This window comes from Carlito syrichta, unplaced genomic scaffold, assembly GCF_000164805.1.
Source record: "Carlito syrichta isolate Samal-C Ts95f unplaced genomic scaffold, Tarsius_syrichta-2.0.1 Scaffold314092, whole genome shotgun sequence".
Classification (NCBI taxonomy): Eukaryota; Metazoa; Chordata; class Mammalia; order Primates; family Tarsiidae; genus Carlito; species Carlito syrichta.
In genome coordinates, this window is record NW_007258188.1 from 319,967 (window position 1) to 335,941 (window position 15,975).

General features: G+C 37.5%; 1 protein-coding gene across 1 annotated transcript in view; it reads right to left on the bottom strand.

The window, feature by feature from the left end:
- Window positions 1-15,975, bottom strand: part of LOC103273576 (activating signal cointegrator 1 complex subunit 3-like) — a 23,887-nt gene extending 7,912 nt beyond the window's left edge. The window contains exons 1-2 of the mRNA XM_021719043.1: window positions 15,890-15,975; window positions 1,938-2,065 (exon numbers count right to left, since the gene is read on the bottom strand). Of these exons, the coding sequence (XP_021574718.1) occupies window positions 1,938-2,027 (90 nt within the window). The 5' untranslated portion in view covers window positions 2,028-2,065; window positions 15,890-15,975. The remainder of the gene's footprint in view (window positions 1-1,937; window positions 2,066-15,889) is intronic.

Below are 15,975 nucleotides of genomic sequence, written 5' to 3' on the forward strand. Positions count from 1 at the left end.
AAAAAAAAAAAAAGAAAACTATTGATTGTAATTAAAAACTTTCAGCAATAAAATTACAACCGTCTAGGAAATGGTATTATTATTCCGTAATAGATTCAAATAAAGAGTCAGCAATTAAAGTTAATGCTGTTTTTTTAAAAAAGAGCAATGGGTCAGATCTATCACATACTCTATTATGTGCTTCATTTCTTCACATGCACAGCTCATATAGCTTCAGACCCATAAAGTTCACAACATGTATAAAGCATTTACCCTTTCCGGGTGAAAAACCCATCCACCATTTATGTATTTACATGTCTCCATAGGTGTCATTTATAATAAGAAACATTATTTTTTAAATAAATTTCAGTAACTTAAATTATTTCAAAGATGTCCAAAATACATTAAAATGGTCTGAACAGACTATAGCTGGGCTCTATTGCCTCTTATTCCTTTTGTAACAAAAAAGGTATATACTTCAAAATCACATTCAGGAAGAAACTACAGAAATTTAAGAATTAAATATAAGTTCATTGTAGTGATGAAAATATCCTCATATCTATCAAATGATCAGCAGAATCCATATGAGCTGAATTGTGTCCCCTCAAAATTCATATGTTGAAAACCTAACCTTTGGTATGTCAGAATGTGACTGTATTTGAAGATAGAGTCTTCAAAGAGGTAATTAAATTAAAATAAGGCCATTAGGATGGGCCCTAATTCCATTTGACTGGTATCTTTGTAAGAAAACAAAATTCAGACACACAAGAGACACTAGGGACACAAAACACGTGAAAACACAGCGAGAAAGCTACCATTTGCTAGCCAAGTAGAGAAGTTTCAGCAGAAACTACACTGGCCACCACCATGATCTTGGACTTCCAGCCCCAGAACTGTGAGAAAATAAATTTCTGTTGTTTAAGTCACACAGTCTATGGTAGTGTGTTATTTTGTGTAAACTAATAAACCATATGTCAGAGACATTTATAAGAATCTTTCCTCTAAATATTTTTAAGCTACATATCAAGAATTTTCTATAAGTCTTTGTATCATATATTTATTTTTTCTATAATATTAATTAAACTTGTAACTATATATAGTTTATTTTATATCTTTACAAGGCTTACATAAGTAAGTTTACCCATCAGAAGAAATTATTTTGCCAAAACAAATACCCTAATTTGTGGTTCAGAAAATGCAGCCATAGAATTTATATAGGAAAGAAACTGAAGAAGATACTTCAATAATACAAAAGTGAAATTCCAAAGTGATAACCAGTTTGCCCTGGTGGAATTTAACTGTATTTGTAGCAAGGGTAAAATAAGCATCATTTATTATAAAATTAACTCATGTAAGAAAACTTTTCCATAATTATTACTATAACAGGGGTCAGTCCTTACTATAAATGTCAAAAGAGAGTCTACAGTCCATATGAATTTTTGTTTTACTAAAAATTTCTCAAGTTTTAGTTGTAAGGTTTTTTTTTTTAAATAACAGTATTTTTTAAGACTTAAATGCCTTTCTTACCAATTATAAGGACAAGATAAATCAATTAAGAGATCAACCTCTAAGTTCAAGAGATTTATTTCCCGCGATAAGGTACAGACGTTGTTTCTGTCCATTTGGTAAGAATTTTACCAGAGACCTAAAAACTTACTCATATGATTCAGGGGTAAATTGCTGGATTAAATTGCAAAATTAACTGTGGCAGGATCTTAGCAGCAGAAAAATCAACAAAAGACGCAATATCATAGTTCTGACTGATCCCTTTGAAAATACAGTTATAGGTTCTTAACATAAGTATTCCTTTATAATACATATCAATATACACATTCTCCATTTTGGCTTCACACCAAACAAGATAAAACTTCCACTTTAAGCACACAGAACTGAGAAAAAGAATGGCAAATATTTGTCCATTCTCTATGTGTATAATGGTTTTCATCTAACAAATTTACCTTTAAGTCAGCCACTTCTTCATTATAATTATCTTGCTTGGTGACATTTGAAAAAGAGCGCAAGGCTCCTGTGAGACGAGGTAAAGCCATCTGTTATTCACTCAGTGATCCATACAAGAAACCTGAAACTGAAACAAAACAAGATGATATTTATCTATTCAAAGGATGTGGAAGAGGTAATCAAACTCAACAAATTGACCTGTACAAGTGAAACAAGAAACAAATTAGTTAAAAAGCATTGGTACCAATGTTGAAAAATTCTTCTGATACACTTCCTGAAGTTTTTTGTTTTATTTTGTTTTTAAGTAAAGCACTGGCTGTGGTAAGAGAAAGGAAAAAGAAACAAATACTTGTTTCTGGATATTACTATCGCATTTCCTCAAAATGTGTTATACAGATTCCCAAGTACAGGCCTCAAATATTGTGTTTCTATTGACAATAATATGGAGAGATGAAAGCACTTGTCTGTCATTTCCCCCAATTTATTTTATGCTTACTGATTAAATTACACAAATTTCCAGTGTTTCCTTCTGTTTAGAATGCTCTTTCTCTTGATGTTCATACAGCTGGCTTGACATGAAGGTCTTGGCTTAAGAGATGCCTCCTAAGACTCAGCCTTTCCTGATCCTGCCATTCAAAACTAACCAGTTAGTCTATCAAAGCACACTTATCTTTATAGCACTAATATTTAACACTTTCTTGATTATTTACTAATTGATGTGTTGTCTCACCCCACAAAAAGTAAGCTTCATGACAGAAAAGACCTTTATTTTACTATCTGCCTAGCAAATAGAACAGTACTAGAATATTTTTGGCATTCAATAATTATTTGTTAAATGAATAAAAGGAGATGGTCGTAACAAACTAGAGAACAGAGAGAAAAGAATTAAAGCAGCTGATGAGGGAGTGAACACCCAGAGAAAGAGGATGACCTGGTTGAATCTCCTTGTTACCATACTGATAAACTGATCTCCACGCAGACTAATAATATTTACCACTAGAGAGTCTTTATCTATGAAATGCTCTTAAAGAACTGTTCTGGTTTTAGATGGCTTATTATAACACAACTATAATCTACAAATTTAGAAGGCATGGCTCCCTGAAGAATGTCATACAAGCTATATAAGTATTTAAAGCAGTTCTCAGCTAGGGATGATTTTGCCTCCCATGGGACATCTGGAAATAGCTGAAGATTTTGAGTATCATAACTGGAAGGGAAGTAGAGGGGGACTTATGGTGGACAGAGGCCCATGATGCTGCTATATATACAGTGCACAGGACAGCTTTTCCACAACTAAGAACTATCTAGGCTAAAATGTACAATATGGAAATGACAGAACTAGTGGTAGGGAGGTACAGTAGGTCTTAACTACTCCTTGCTCCTGCTGTTCCTCTTAGTTTCTATATTCCCAAAGCTATTACAAAGTATAATTGAGAAATCCATGACTCATATACTGGAATAATTAGATACAAAATGACTATGTAAAATATTTAACAAAATAGAGGAAATTTTAAAATAATGAGTACTAAAATGACTATGCAGATTTAAAAATATGACTTTTTAAAATATAAATATTTATTTCTTAAAATTAAAAACAATCAACAGACAGGTTAAGCAACAGCTAAAAAGAAAAGTGGTGAAGAGATCTGAAGAAATAACTTAGTATGCTGTCATAGACAAGCTATAGATTATACAGAATATAAATAAGTCCAAAAAAATCAATATTCACAATAAATATAAATAATTAAAATTACTCAAAAGACATATAAACTAAATTGCTAAACAATTAAGTAAAACACTAGAGCCAAACCAAAAACATAGAACAAAAAAGGTTGAAAGTTAAGGCATAGAGTAAGATCTTGCTGCAACTAACAACCAAACATAATTGGTGGCTTTATCAAAAATATCAGATCAAACAAAACAGACTTTAAAATGAAAGGTATTAGGGATTAAAAAACTACATAATAATAAAAGTTAAAGCTCACCAAGAAGACATAAAAGTTCTGAATTTGTATGCACTGATAAAACAGCCTCAAAATAACTAAAAACATATAGAACTCCAAGAGAAAGTGAAAATTTAACATACAAAGTATGCTAAAAGCGTGAAGTAAAAGTAAAAGCGTGAAGACCTCAAGCCAACTCTCTGTAGAGAAAAAAAAAAAACAGTAAAGATACAAAGTACTTGAATAGTGCGATTATTAAGTCTGATTTCATCAAACATACACAGAAACCTATACCTAATGATGATGAAATACATAGTCTTCTCAAGTACATTTGGAACAGTTAAAAACGATCTATGTATAGCAAGCCATAAAACAAGTCTCAACAAATTTCAAAGAATAAATATCGTATCAGTCAGAGGTTAGCAAACTTTTCTACAAAGTAGTAAATATTTTAGGTCTGGCAACCTACATGCAATCTCTGCCATATAGTCTTTGCCTTTCTTTTTTTTTTTTTAATGATGCTTTAAAACTATAAAACCAAATTAGTTTCCTGACCCTGATATAGGTCACATTCTTTGAGGGAAATACAGTTTGATTACAAATCAGAGGCCAGGTATCGTAACTCATGCCTGTAATCCCAGTACTTTGAGATGCTGGGGCGAGAGGATTTCCCGAGTCCAGAAGTTAGAAACCAGCCTGGGCAACAAGGCAAAGCCTCATCTCTACAATAAATTAAAAAAAAAAAATTTAGCCGGGTGTGGTGGCGCACATCTATAGTCTCAGCTACTTGAGAGGCTGAGGTGAAAGGATCATCTGAGCCCAGCAGGTCAAGGCTGTGGTAGCTGTGATCATGCCACTGCACCCCAGCCAGGGCAACAAAGTAAGACTCCAATTTTAAACAAAAAAAATTACAAATGAAAAACAAAAAGATAAGGTGTTAAAAACAATTATGATTGCATTGCAAATCAGTAAGGAAATGGTATGAGAACAGCTGGGGGGAAAACTGTTGGGACTCTACATCACACCAGAGAATTTCATAGTAAAATGATCCAATTTGCAAATAAAATCCTGAGTTAGCTGACTTTAGATTTCAACTACACATTGAGAATGAATTCAGAAAAGCATTTGTAAAAACAAGATGAATCAGGGAATCACATCTGGATTTTTCTAACACTGGATAACATACTTTCTGGAACATTTGGTAGAAAAAAATGAAAGGAGTCAATGGACAGCACAGAACAGAGATTCTCAAACTTTATTATATATCAAAGTCACCTGGAGGACTTCTTGAAACACAACTTGCTGAGCTCCAGCACCCGAAACCTCACCTCAATATTCCAATTAAGCAGGTCAGATGGCAAGAGATGAGGCTTGAGAATTTATATTTCCAAAAAGTCTCAAGATAATGCCAGCAAGTCAAGGACCATACTAGAGAAACACCACCCTTAGAGGTGGTGTCTTTTATTCTTAAATCGCCATTCAATTTTGCCTCAAGTCAATAGTAAGCAATCAGGAAATTCATCTATTAAGAAATCTGTGACTTGAATTTAAGTGCATAGTATGGCTCCTAACAGTATTTCTCAACCGGGGTCTGTGAGAGAATACAATCTTACTGAAAGTAAATTGAGAAGCTTCTTTTCTCAAACCTCCCAAAGACTGTACATAGTATGTAAGTGCTTTGTACATATCACTCATAGAGATGAAGTAAGGCATACAATAGATAGATGCCTTAAGGTATTGGCATTTAAATTCTCTACCCACACTGAAAAGTGGCAAAAACCTCTTCGTGACTGAAATCATAAGTCGTTAAAGAAAGGTCCTGACACTAAACTTATTCTGCCTCAGAACCTACTTTTTTACTGCACAAGTTAGTGCTTTCAAAACGTAGCATCAAAACAAGAGACATATGATATATTAATATTGTGCCTCATACATGGTCTCATTAATAAATGGGGTACTTGGGACCACTGCTTCCATTCTTTGGACACATCTTAGCGATATCTTGAATTAAAAAAAAAAAAGTTGGAGCCGGGCTCGGTGGCTCAGCCTGTAATCCCGCGCCTTTGGGAGGCTGAGGTGAGTAGATTGCCTGAGCCCGCGGGTTCAAGACCCGCCTGGGCAGCGAGACCTCATCTCTACAATAAATCAAAAATCAGCCGGGTGTGGTAGCGTGCACCTGTAAAGTAATTCCGGCTACTCAGAAGGCTGAGGCGGAAGGATCGCCGGAGCCCAGCAGGTCGAGGTTGCGGTGGCCAGGAGCGGCCACTGCACTCCAGTCTGGGCAACAGAGTGAGACTCCAACACAAAAAAAAAAAAAAAAAAGTTGGAAGACTTCATTGATTTTTATTCTAATTCATAAGCCTATCAAATCCTAACAAAACAAGATAATATACTCAGCCTCCAGAAAGAAATCAAATTAGTAGGGCCTAGTAATGAGGTCCCACTGTTACAAACTACAGTATCTGTAAACTTTAAAGTTACTTGAGAGCTCATCAAAATAATCAGTATGAATTATACTTGTCAAAAGAATGAAGCAAGGCACATCACTTGTTCTGCTTATTATGTTTTATCTACTTTCTTCCTCAGGCTGAACGACCAACACTAAAAATGCTGTAATCACTCGATAGCTCATTGTCACCTATAAGTCACTTATTCACAAATATCTGAGTTTCTCCTATCAGGATCTGGGCTAGGCACTGGGTATAACCAAGGTTTATAGAACACTGTTCTTCAAACTCACTATATTTTGTACCAGTAAAAAGATTTTCCCAACATTTTGTGTATTTGAAATGTTGAAGGTGCAACTGAGAAAACAAATTTTAAATCTTAGGTTATCCATTTAAAGAGTAAATATTAGCCGGGCTCGGTGGCTCACCCTATAATCCCGCACTTTGGGAGGCTGAGGTGAGCGGATTGCCTAAGCTCACAGGTTCGAGACCCGCCTGGGCAACTTGGCGAGACCTCATCTCTACAATAAATCAAAAAAAAATTAGCCGGGCATGGTATCGCGCACCTGTAATTCCAGCTACTTGGAAGGCTGAGGCGGAAGGATCGCCGGAGCCCAGCAGGTCGAGGCTGCGGTGGCCGGGAGCGGCCACTGCACTCCAGTCTGGGTGACAGAGTAAGACTCCAACTCAAAAAAAAAAAAAAAAAAAAGAGTAAATATTTATAGATCACCTACTTTATGAAGCTCTAGAGATTTAAAAAAAAAAGAAGTAAAAATTGTGGGAAGACAAGGGAGGAACATCTAAGGGCGTGGGAGGGTGATAGATACGGAGGAAGAAAGCTGAGTTTGGGTGAAAGATGAAGGACCTAGAATAGGTTATTCCAAAGGATAAAGTATGAAAGAGAAAACTAAAATAACAAACTTACTGCTTTTAAAACCACTTGAGAGTGTGCATTTAGACATTCATGAAATAAAACTTGAAAATGTAAGCAGAATTCCAACAAATATGTCTCAAATTAAGCACTTTGCATCCTGATCAGTCATTGAAAAAAATATATAACATACTGTAGATTTACGTGTGGCAAAAAGATTAAAGATGAAGTCAAACTAGAGACGAGCAAACCAATTGGAAAATTATTTCAGTAAACTAGATAAGAGATAAGGAGGACTGATTTAAGGTCAGGAAAAGTGGAATAGAATGGATAGAGAGATCAGTATAGTATTTGGAAGATAAATCCATGTGAGATTGGATGTGAAGATGAAGGGAAAAGGAGCAGGATATCCAAATTCCTGGCTCAGGAGAGGTTTGAAGAGTAGAGCCTGGATGTAAAAAGGGCATGCAGGAAGAGAAATGATTACTAATTTCATTTTGGAAAGCTTTTATTATGGACCATCAAGTAGGATATACAGTTTTGAAGTTCCCATCAGAGGTCTGGGCTGGAAGCAAGAATTTCATGTTATCACTTCATCATAGTTAAAACCATTAGATGAACAAAGCATTCCTTTAGGTCAAATATACATAAAACTGTAGACCCACTTCCTAAGAAAATATACATATATACACATAAACAACATTTTGTACTCCATTTCAAATGCTGCATGAATACCTAAAGATCATTCATAACTCCGTCTCTTAAAGCCTCTTAAGAGTAGACAATAGAGGGTTATGGACAGAGTCCTAAGAAAGAAATCAGCAAAAGAGCTGTCAAACCAAGACAGCAATATCACATGAGAAGAGAAAATGTCACATGCTATGATACAGAGTCCACTGTAATTGGCCATTCTTAAGTCTTAGATGATATTAGCACAGGCAGTTTCATAAGAATGATGAAAGAAGGTAAACTTCAGTGGGATGAAGGATAAATGGAAATGGAGAAAATGGGGGAAAAAAGAAACCAGATAAAAGAAAAGGAAAAAAGGCATGAGGCAGTGAAATAATGGGGTTATCCTGGATATACAGAGAATCTGAGTGCATTTCTATAATTAGAAAAGCAGAGGTCTAGAGAGACTTGGATGGAAGAAGATGTACAGATGGAAGGATGAGTAGAAGTGTATATGTTTGTAACATGTTTAAGCAGAGGGTGAACGGGGAAAGAAAACCATGCTAAAAGGGAGTTCCACAAAAAAAGACTCCTTTTTTTTTAAAAGATATGCTGAGACTGCTCACAAAAGTGATCACATGGAATTTTTAATACAGAGGCAAATAAAGTTTTTAATCTTGCCACCAACAGAAAGACAGGAAACTAATTAACAAACCCTATTTCAGGTAGCAATTAATGTTCAGCTCATACTGGAAATCATAAATTTAGAGTGGCAACAATCTGGCATAGGCACAAAGGTTGGTATGAACCAAGGTTAAGTTTTTATAACACAAGGACAGTAGGAAAATGAAGCCTAGATGATGAGGGCGATTAAGTGCTAAATTTGAGGTTCAGACAAAAGGAAAAGATGTTCAGCTAGGAGGTCTTTACAGTCATAATGTTCATGGTTAAAATTGCTGATTTATAAGTTCACAATGAACAAGCATTAAAATAAACTGCCTACATAATGTTACCTCAGAAATTTTTATTCTACATTGAGTATGGCCTACTAAATTACAAATGCATAAATGAAAAATTCCTTTAATAATAAAAATATAACACCTAAAACAAATATAATTTCTAAGACTGAAACCCTAAAATCCTATTTTTACTGGTCCAAAGTATCCACCTGTGACCATCTGAATGAATCTTGAAATTTATTAGAAGTATTTACCAATAAAAAGTCTTGAAAAATGGCCCTCTTTAACATTCCAAATAGGGAGGAAAAAAATCTAACACTACATGTTTCTTTTTGTTAAATAATATTAGCCAATAACCAGTGAGCTAGAATTCTAGTACACACTTTCCTGAAGCGCCATATACAAAAAATTTAAGATTTATCTTCATGTACCACATGTACCAAGCCTGTGCTGTTTTTTTTGGGGGGGGGGTTGGAGTCTCACTCTGTCGTCCAGGCTGGAGTGCCAAGGCACACTCACAGTCACTCCAGCGTTGACCTACTAGGCTCCAGCGATCCTTCCACCTTAGCCCTGCAAGTAGCCCGAACTACAGGCACATGCTACAATGCCCAGTTATTTTTTTATTTTTATTTTTTATTGCAGAGACGAGGTCTCACCAAGTTGCCCAGGCTGGTCTCGAACTCACAGGATCAGGCAATTCACTTGCTTTGGCCTCCCAAAGTGCTGGGATTACAGGCTGAGCCACTGAACCCGGCCCTAAACCTGTGTTTCTAAACTCTAAAGAGAGTCTGGTTGCTTGATAGCAACTTTAGGAAAACAGTTACTGTACTTCTCATAATAAGCAAATTTTTAAAAAATCTCAAAATCATGTTTCCTAATGAGTATATGTTTCCTAATGAGTAATTAGTTGCTAGTAATTATGGATACTGGGGAATTATTAGAAAAGGCAAAGTAATATAGTGCAGGTAAAGGATCACTGAAATAATGGAGCAGGTTGTAAATGAAGAAAATTAGAAATTAAGAGTTCAATACTTAAAACAGAATTTTGTACCCACAAACCACAGTTTGAAAAAAGAAACTAGAATATTTATATTTTACTGCACCTTAAAAAAATCTAGTTGTGATACTAACACTGGCAAGATCAGAACTCAGAAAACATCAGCCTTAATAGACATATTATCTATATATAATCCTCTATTATACCATTTCAAAAGGGAGTGATTTTTTTCATGACAAATCCTAAAGAGAATTTAATCTTTTATTCCTTACTTGTACTACACCTTATGATCATCAATTGGTTAATACAGTGGAGTCACATCATAGGTTCATTTATTTTAATCTATCAAATGCAGTACATAGGCTAAAAAACAAACAAAAACAGAAGAGACAGACAAAAACAGCAATACTGGAGATTCTGCCTATTTTACTTATAAATACCTGCTTCAGAGTCAAAGGGGAACAGGCAACAAGAATATGTTGATCTCTTAGTCTGTTTCAGTGCCCCATATGCACTCAATTGTGAGCATCTTGCTGCACTGCATGGCCCCAGTTTTTAACACTTGTTCCCTTTTAAATATATATATACAATGTGGGACAGGCACGTTGGCTCATGCCTGTAATGCCAGCACTTTGCTAGGCTGAGATGGGAGGACTGCTTGAGCCCAGGAGTTCAAGACCAGCCTAGGTAACATAGCAAGACATTTATCTCCACAAAAAAAATAAATAGAGCCGGGCTCGGTGGCTCAGCCTGTAATCCCGTGCCTTTGGGAGGCTGAGGTGAGTGGATTGCCTGAGCCCGCGGGTTCGAGACCCGCCTGGGCAGCGAGATCTCATCTCTACGATAAATCAAAAAATCAGCCGGGCGTGGTAGCACAAGCCTGTAATTCCAGCTACTTGGAAGGCTGAGGCGGAAGGATCACCGGAGCCCAGCAGGTCGAGGCTGCGGTGGCCGGGAGCGGCCACTGCACTCCAGTCTGGGTGACAGAGTGAGACTCCAACTCAAAAAAAAAATAAATAAATAAATAAATAAATAAATAAAATTAGCTGGGTGTGGTGCACACACCTGTAGCTCCAGCTATTCGGGTGGCTGAGGCAGGATTGCCAGAACCCACGAGGTCAAGGCTGCGCTGAGCCACGTGTGTGTGTAAGTCACTGCACTGCAGCCTGGGAAACAAAGTAAGACTTCAACTCAAAAAGAAAAAGGAAAAAAAAAACAAACACACACACACACACACACAAGGTGATCATAAAATACAAGTCAACTTTTTCACCTGGAGTTCATCTAAAAAATTGTGATACGTTCCAAGTCTGAAAGAAAAACATGGCTATACAGAACATACTGAGAGACAGTATGCTGTGCCAATTTGCTGTACTCTTAAGAGATTCTCAAGGATAATTTTAGTTATTCATAATTTTCACCTAACAAGTTCACTTTAGATTCTTACTCATTCTTAAGCAAGAAGGAACTGCCCTTGAAAAGTTCCCAATCAAGTCAGGAAACACATTTAGAGCAAGGAGAATAGAGAAAGCACAGCAACCTAGTAAAATACATACATATACACGTTTCATATAATATGCAATATATTATTATTTTATTTTTTTATTTTTTATTTTTTTGAGTTGGAGTCTCACTCTGTCGCCCAGACTAGAGTGCAGTGGCCGCTCCCGGCCACCGCAGCCTCGACCTGCTGGGCTCTGGTGATCCTTCCACCTCAGCTTCCCAAGTAGCCAGAATTACAGGCATGCACTACCATGCCTGGCTGATTTTTTGATTTATTGTAGAGATGAGGTCTCGCTGCCCAGGCGGTCTCAAACCCGCGGGCTCAGGCAATCCACTCCCTTCAGCCTCCCAAAGGCGCGGGATTACAGGCTGAGCCACCGAGCTTGGCTTATATGCAATATATTATGATTAAAAACAACAAATTAGTATAGAACTCTAACTTTCTCTAACTTTCTCTAACTTTCTCTTTCTCATTCAACTAATTACTTATCGAAATGAGAGACTCTGAGAAACTTAAACTTAACTCACATTTTGCCTCAGCATAACCATTTTTGCTTAGACTGACACATTTTGAATCTAGCACAGGTTAGACATAGATAAATTTCCAATAGGTAGGTTTTAGGAAGCGTTCTGCAGACCAAGCTGGCAGCCTACCCCACCTCCTTGGCAAATCTCTATCAGATGTGAGACAAGGACAGCCCAATCGTTCAATTAATGGTTTACCATAATAATCTCTAAGAAACTTCCAGGTTCCTTGTTGAAGGTAAAATGTCAAAGATCACCCCTTAGCTGGCAGAAGCCATAGATACGATAAGACCACCTTTTTGCTAAGGAATTTATGGATTGGAAACATCTGACAGGTCTTTTGCAGCAAAAACCCCTCCCCTTGTCTCCTCCTATCTAGTCCACCACCATGGCAGCAATCACCATGGCTGTCCATCACCAGATGTAAGTACCTGTGCTTACGTGCCCTTTGTGCTGATGTGGAGCAGACCACCACCCAATCACCTTAATGGCCTTCCCCATGAAAAGGAAGGATTAAAAGGACTTAACTGTGAGCAGCCAGTAGCCACTGTCTTGCAAAGCTATGGTGCAACCATGTGCTCTTTTAGTTATGGCCAGGTTGTTTTGGGGCTTTGGCCATCTCCCCTACCTTGAGGAGGTGAATCTTCTCTCTCTGTCTCTGTCTCTGTCTCTCTATTTTAGACTAATCAGAACGAGTATCCCACAAAAATCAAACAAGCACACCCATTACTCAAAGAAAAAAAAAAAGTAAAGCAGACCCACCCACCACACACTAGGCAGTGTATATTTTAATTCTTCCCTCTGGTCCAGTGGAAAAGAGTCTGGCACAGATTATGTCTGAAAAACAAAATTCTCACTTTACCCTAATGCATGAGCCTCTGGAAGATAGATCCAAGGAATATACACCTGCCCCTCTGCAAGAATAGAAAAAACTCAAATTATTTTTCTTCTGTTCTCACACAACAATTAACACCAAGAATCCTGTGACCAAGTGTGTGGGGGTTTATTCACACATTCAAGCAAGCAATCATTTCTGCAGCAGATATCAGTTGGGTGTCCTCCAATTCAATTATGACACTATCTACATGGAGATAGTGTCAGATCCCACAGGTTGAGGGTTCAGTCCTACAAGACTGCCCCCCCCCCACTTATAATGTGAATCAAAAGCCCCAGGATGTTTTACCTGTGCTTCTGACTGCCCAACTATACAATCTCCTCCTTGGATTCAGTTCATTTGCTAAAGTAGCCCACAGAACTCAGGGAAACACATTTATCAGTTTATTATGAAAGATATTACAATGGTATTATAAAGATATTATCCATCACAATGGATACTGATGAAGAGGCACAACACCCTCAAGGAACCCACAAGTTCAGCTATCCAGAAGCTCTCTGAAACCTGTCCTTTTGGGTTGTTATGGAGGCTTCAATATATAGGCATGATTGATTAAACCACTGGCCACTGATGATCAACTTAATCTTCAGTCATTTTCACAGCCCTCCTCCCCCAGGAGTTGGGGGATGGCGCTCTAAGTCCCAACCTTCTAATCATGCCTTGGTTCTTCCGTTAACTAGCCCCCATCCTGAAGCTACTAGGAGTTGCCAACCATCAGTCAGTTCATTAACATACAAAAACACATCACTTAGGAAATGCCAAGGATTTTAGGAGTTGTGTGTCAGGATATAAGACAACTAGTAAGACATCATATCAAACAGGTAACAGAAAAATGAAATTGAACAAATAAATTTATCATTCTCACTTGCTCATCTACATGCCAAAGGGATGACTTGAATGAGATGGTATATGTTGAATCAACATTTATATGGAATTTGTATACTATATGCTAGGTATTATATTAGGTAAAACATACAAGAAATAAGATCTAATTCCTGCTTAGAATAACTTTACAGTATAATGTAAGAGATAAACTATACTGCCTGCCTTCTGATGATTGCGAAATACAAACTAAATATCTCACTCTTTCCTTCTGAGTAATTATACACATTTTCTTGCCATAAATGTTTGTATTTGCCAAAATTTCTATTTCAGGTAGATATCATTTCAAAGTTGAAAACTGTGTCACATTATATCAAGACATATACTACCTAAAGGGCTTGTCTTAGTTCATTTTCTGCTATAACAGAATACCACTGACCGGGTAACTTACAAAGAAAGAAATGTACTTCTCACAGTTCTGGAAGCTGGGAGGTCTAAGAACATTGCACTGGCATCTGGCAAAGACCTTCATGCTACATGCCATAACATGGCACAAGGGCAAGTGAGCACAAGAGACACAGAGTGACGCTATGAGTTCAGCTCTCTTTATAACAAGCCACTCTCAAGATAACTAATCCATTCCCATGATAACTCTGTTAATCAATTCATCAGTACTCTGCCCTCATGACCCAATCATTTCCTAGTAGGCCCTACTTCCCAATGCTTTTGCATTGGGGGTTACATTTCCAACATATGAACTTTTGGGGACAACATTCAAACCACAGCAGGACTTACATGTACTACTTCTCCAAGGAAGGTGTTAATGGAGTAATAAATTTACCTCATTCAATAAGTGCCACACATGTTCATGCTGAATAAACTTTGTACACAAAACTCTTTTGAATTACAAGTTATTAACTCACAGGAGATCAATGAAACCAATGTAAAGACAGGAAAAATAAAGGCTTTTACTAAGGTAGAAATTTATTTCCACTCGTGAACTTAATATTTAAACTGTGCAAAAAGAAAAATTCCTCGTTTTTGGCAGACCACTGGCATGGATATTATCTTTCTGATAAAAGGCAGTGTCAAGTTCATGCTGTTCAAGTAAGATCATCTGCTCCTTTTTCAATCCCAATCACATATAAACATTGACAAAAACACAGTCTTGTAAAAAACTTTCCTTTGGTCAACTAGAAGTGCAGGGCAAGAAAAAGAAGCCTAGTCAAGATTCTCTCTTAAAAGGATGCTGCTAGATTACAGAAAGTTCCCTGAGCACAGAGACTGCATCTCTCTTGATCTCCCAGGCCAAGCACAGAGCTTGAAAACTTGAATACATGAATCACAAAAGAAAACCATTCAGAAGGGATCAAGAAAACTAAGCCAAGAAAAATTAATTCACTAAGATAAATAAGATTACTTAGCCTACACTTAGTGGCAGCTCTAAAGGTCATTTTTCTCATGCAAATTAGCATTACAACCATCCTTAAAAATAAGATACAAGATGAACTAGAGTACAATCCAGAGTTAATCAAAAGCTGAATTCAAAGCTTTTGAGAACACTTTGAAAATCAGAAAAAAGATTTAAATTTATGAAACATGAAATCTGGTGATGGAGACACATTTGCCAACCTAACCTAATTTAGGGAAAGACAGAAAACGTAACTAGCTTGAACTGCACATGTGACATCATTCATATCAAACTTTTAGCTGCCCCCAGAATTATGCTTCTTTTAAATCAAAGAACAGCAAATACATGCGCACATGCATTCCTCGACTAAGTTAACTTATGATAATAAACCTATGTCGAACTGCCCAGTACTCACAAAACCTCGCTAGCACACATAGACACATCCACTTATTTCAAAATGGCATTCTAGGCTCATTCGATGCCAAATTCACTCAGAATCAAACATGGTCAACTACCCTGTTTATTTACTTTCCAGTGTGTGGGTGAAAACGCAAGATTTCTCTCCCAAAATCTACGTGAAGAAAACAAAGTTACCAAAACTTTGTAAAAGAAGAAAAGACAAATTATCCAGGCAAAGGAAAGCAAAAAAGCACTTCATGTGGCTGCGTTGAGGCCTCACACCTGGGCAACCTGTGGCTTGGGTTCGTCTCTTCTATCCCCACCCCCACCTACAAACTCCAGGAGTCAGGCGGTGTGGGTCCGAGACTCGGACACGACCTCAAGCCCCGAGAAGGATGACAGGTCGGGACTTGCCCCTGAGGCCGAGTGAGAGCCGCCCGGCTGGTCGCGTCCCCGCTCCGCAGCCCCCGCCCGGCGCCCCTACTCTTCCTCCCACCTCCACCTCCTCACCTCTCGGCCCAGCTCGTGCGCTTACCTTCACTCTGTCTCCTCCTGCCGCCGCGCCTCCCTCCCTTTCGGTTTCAACTTCCCAAGCC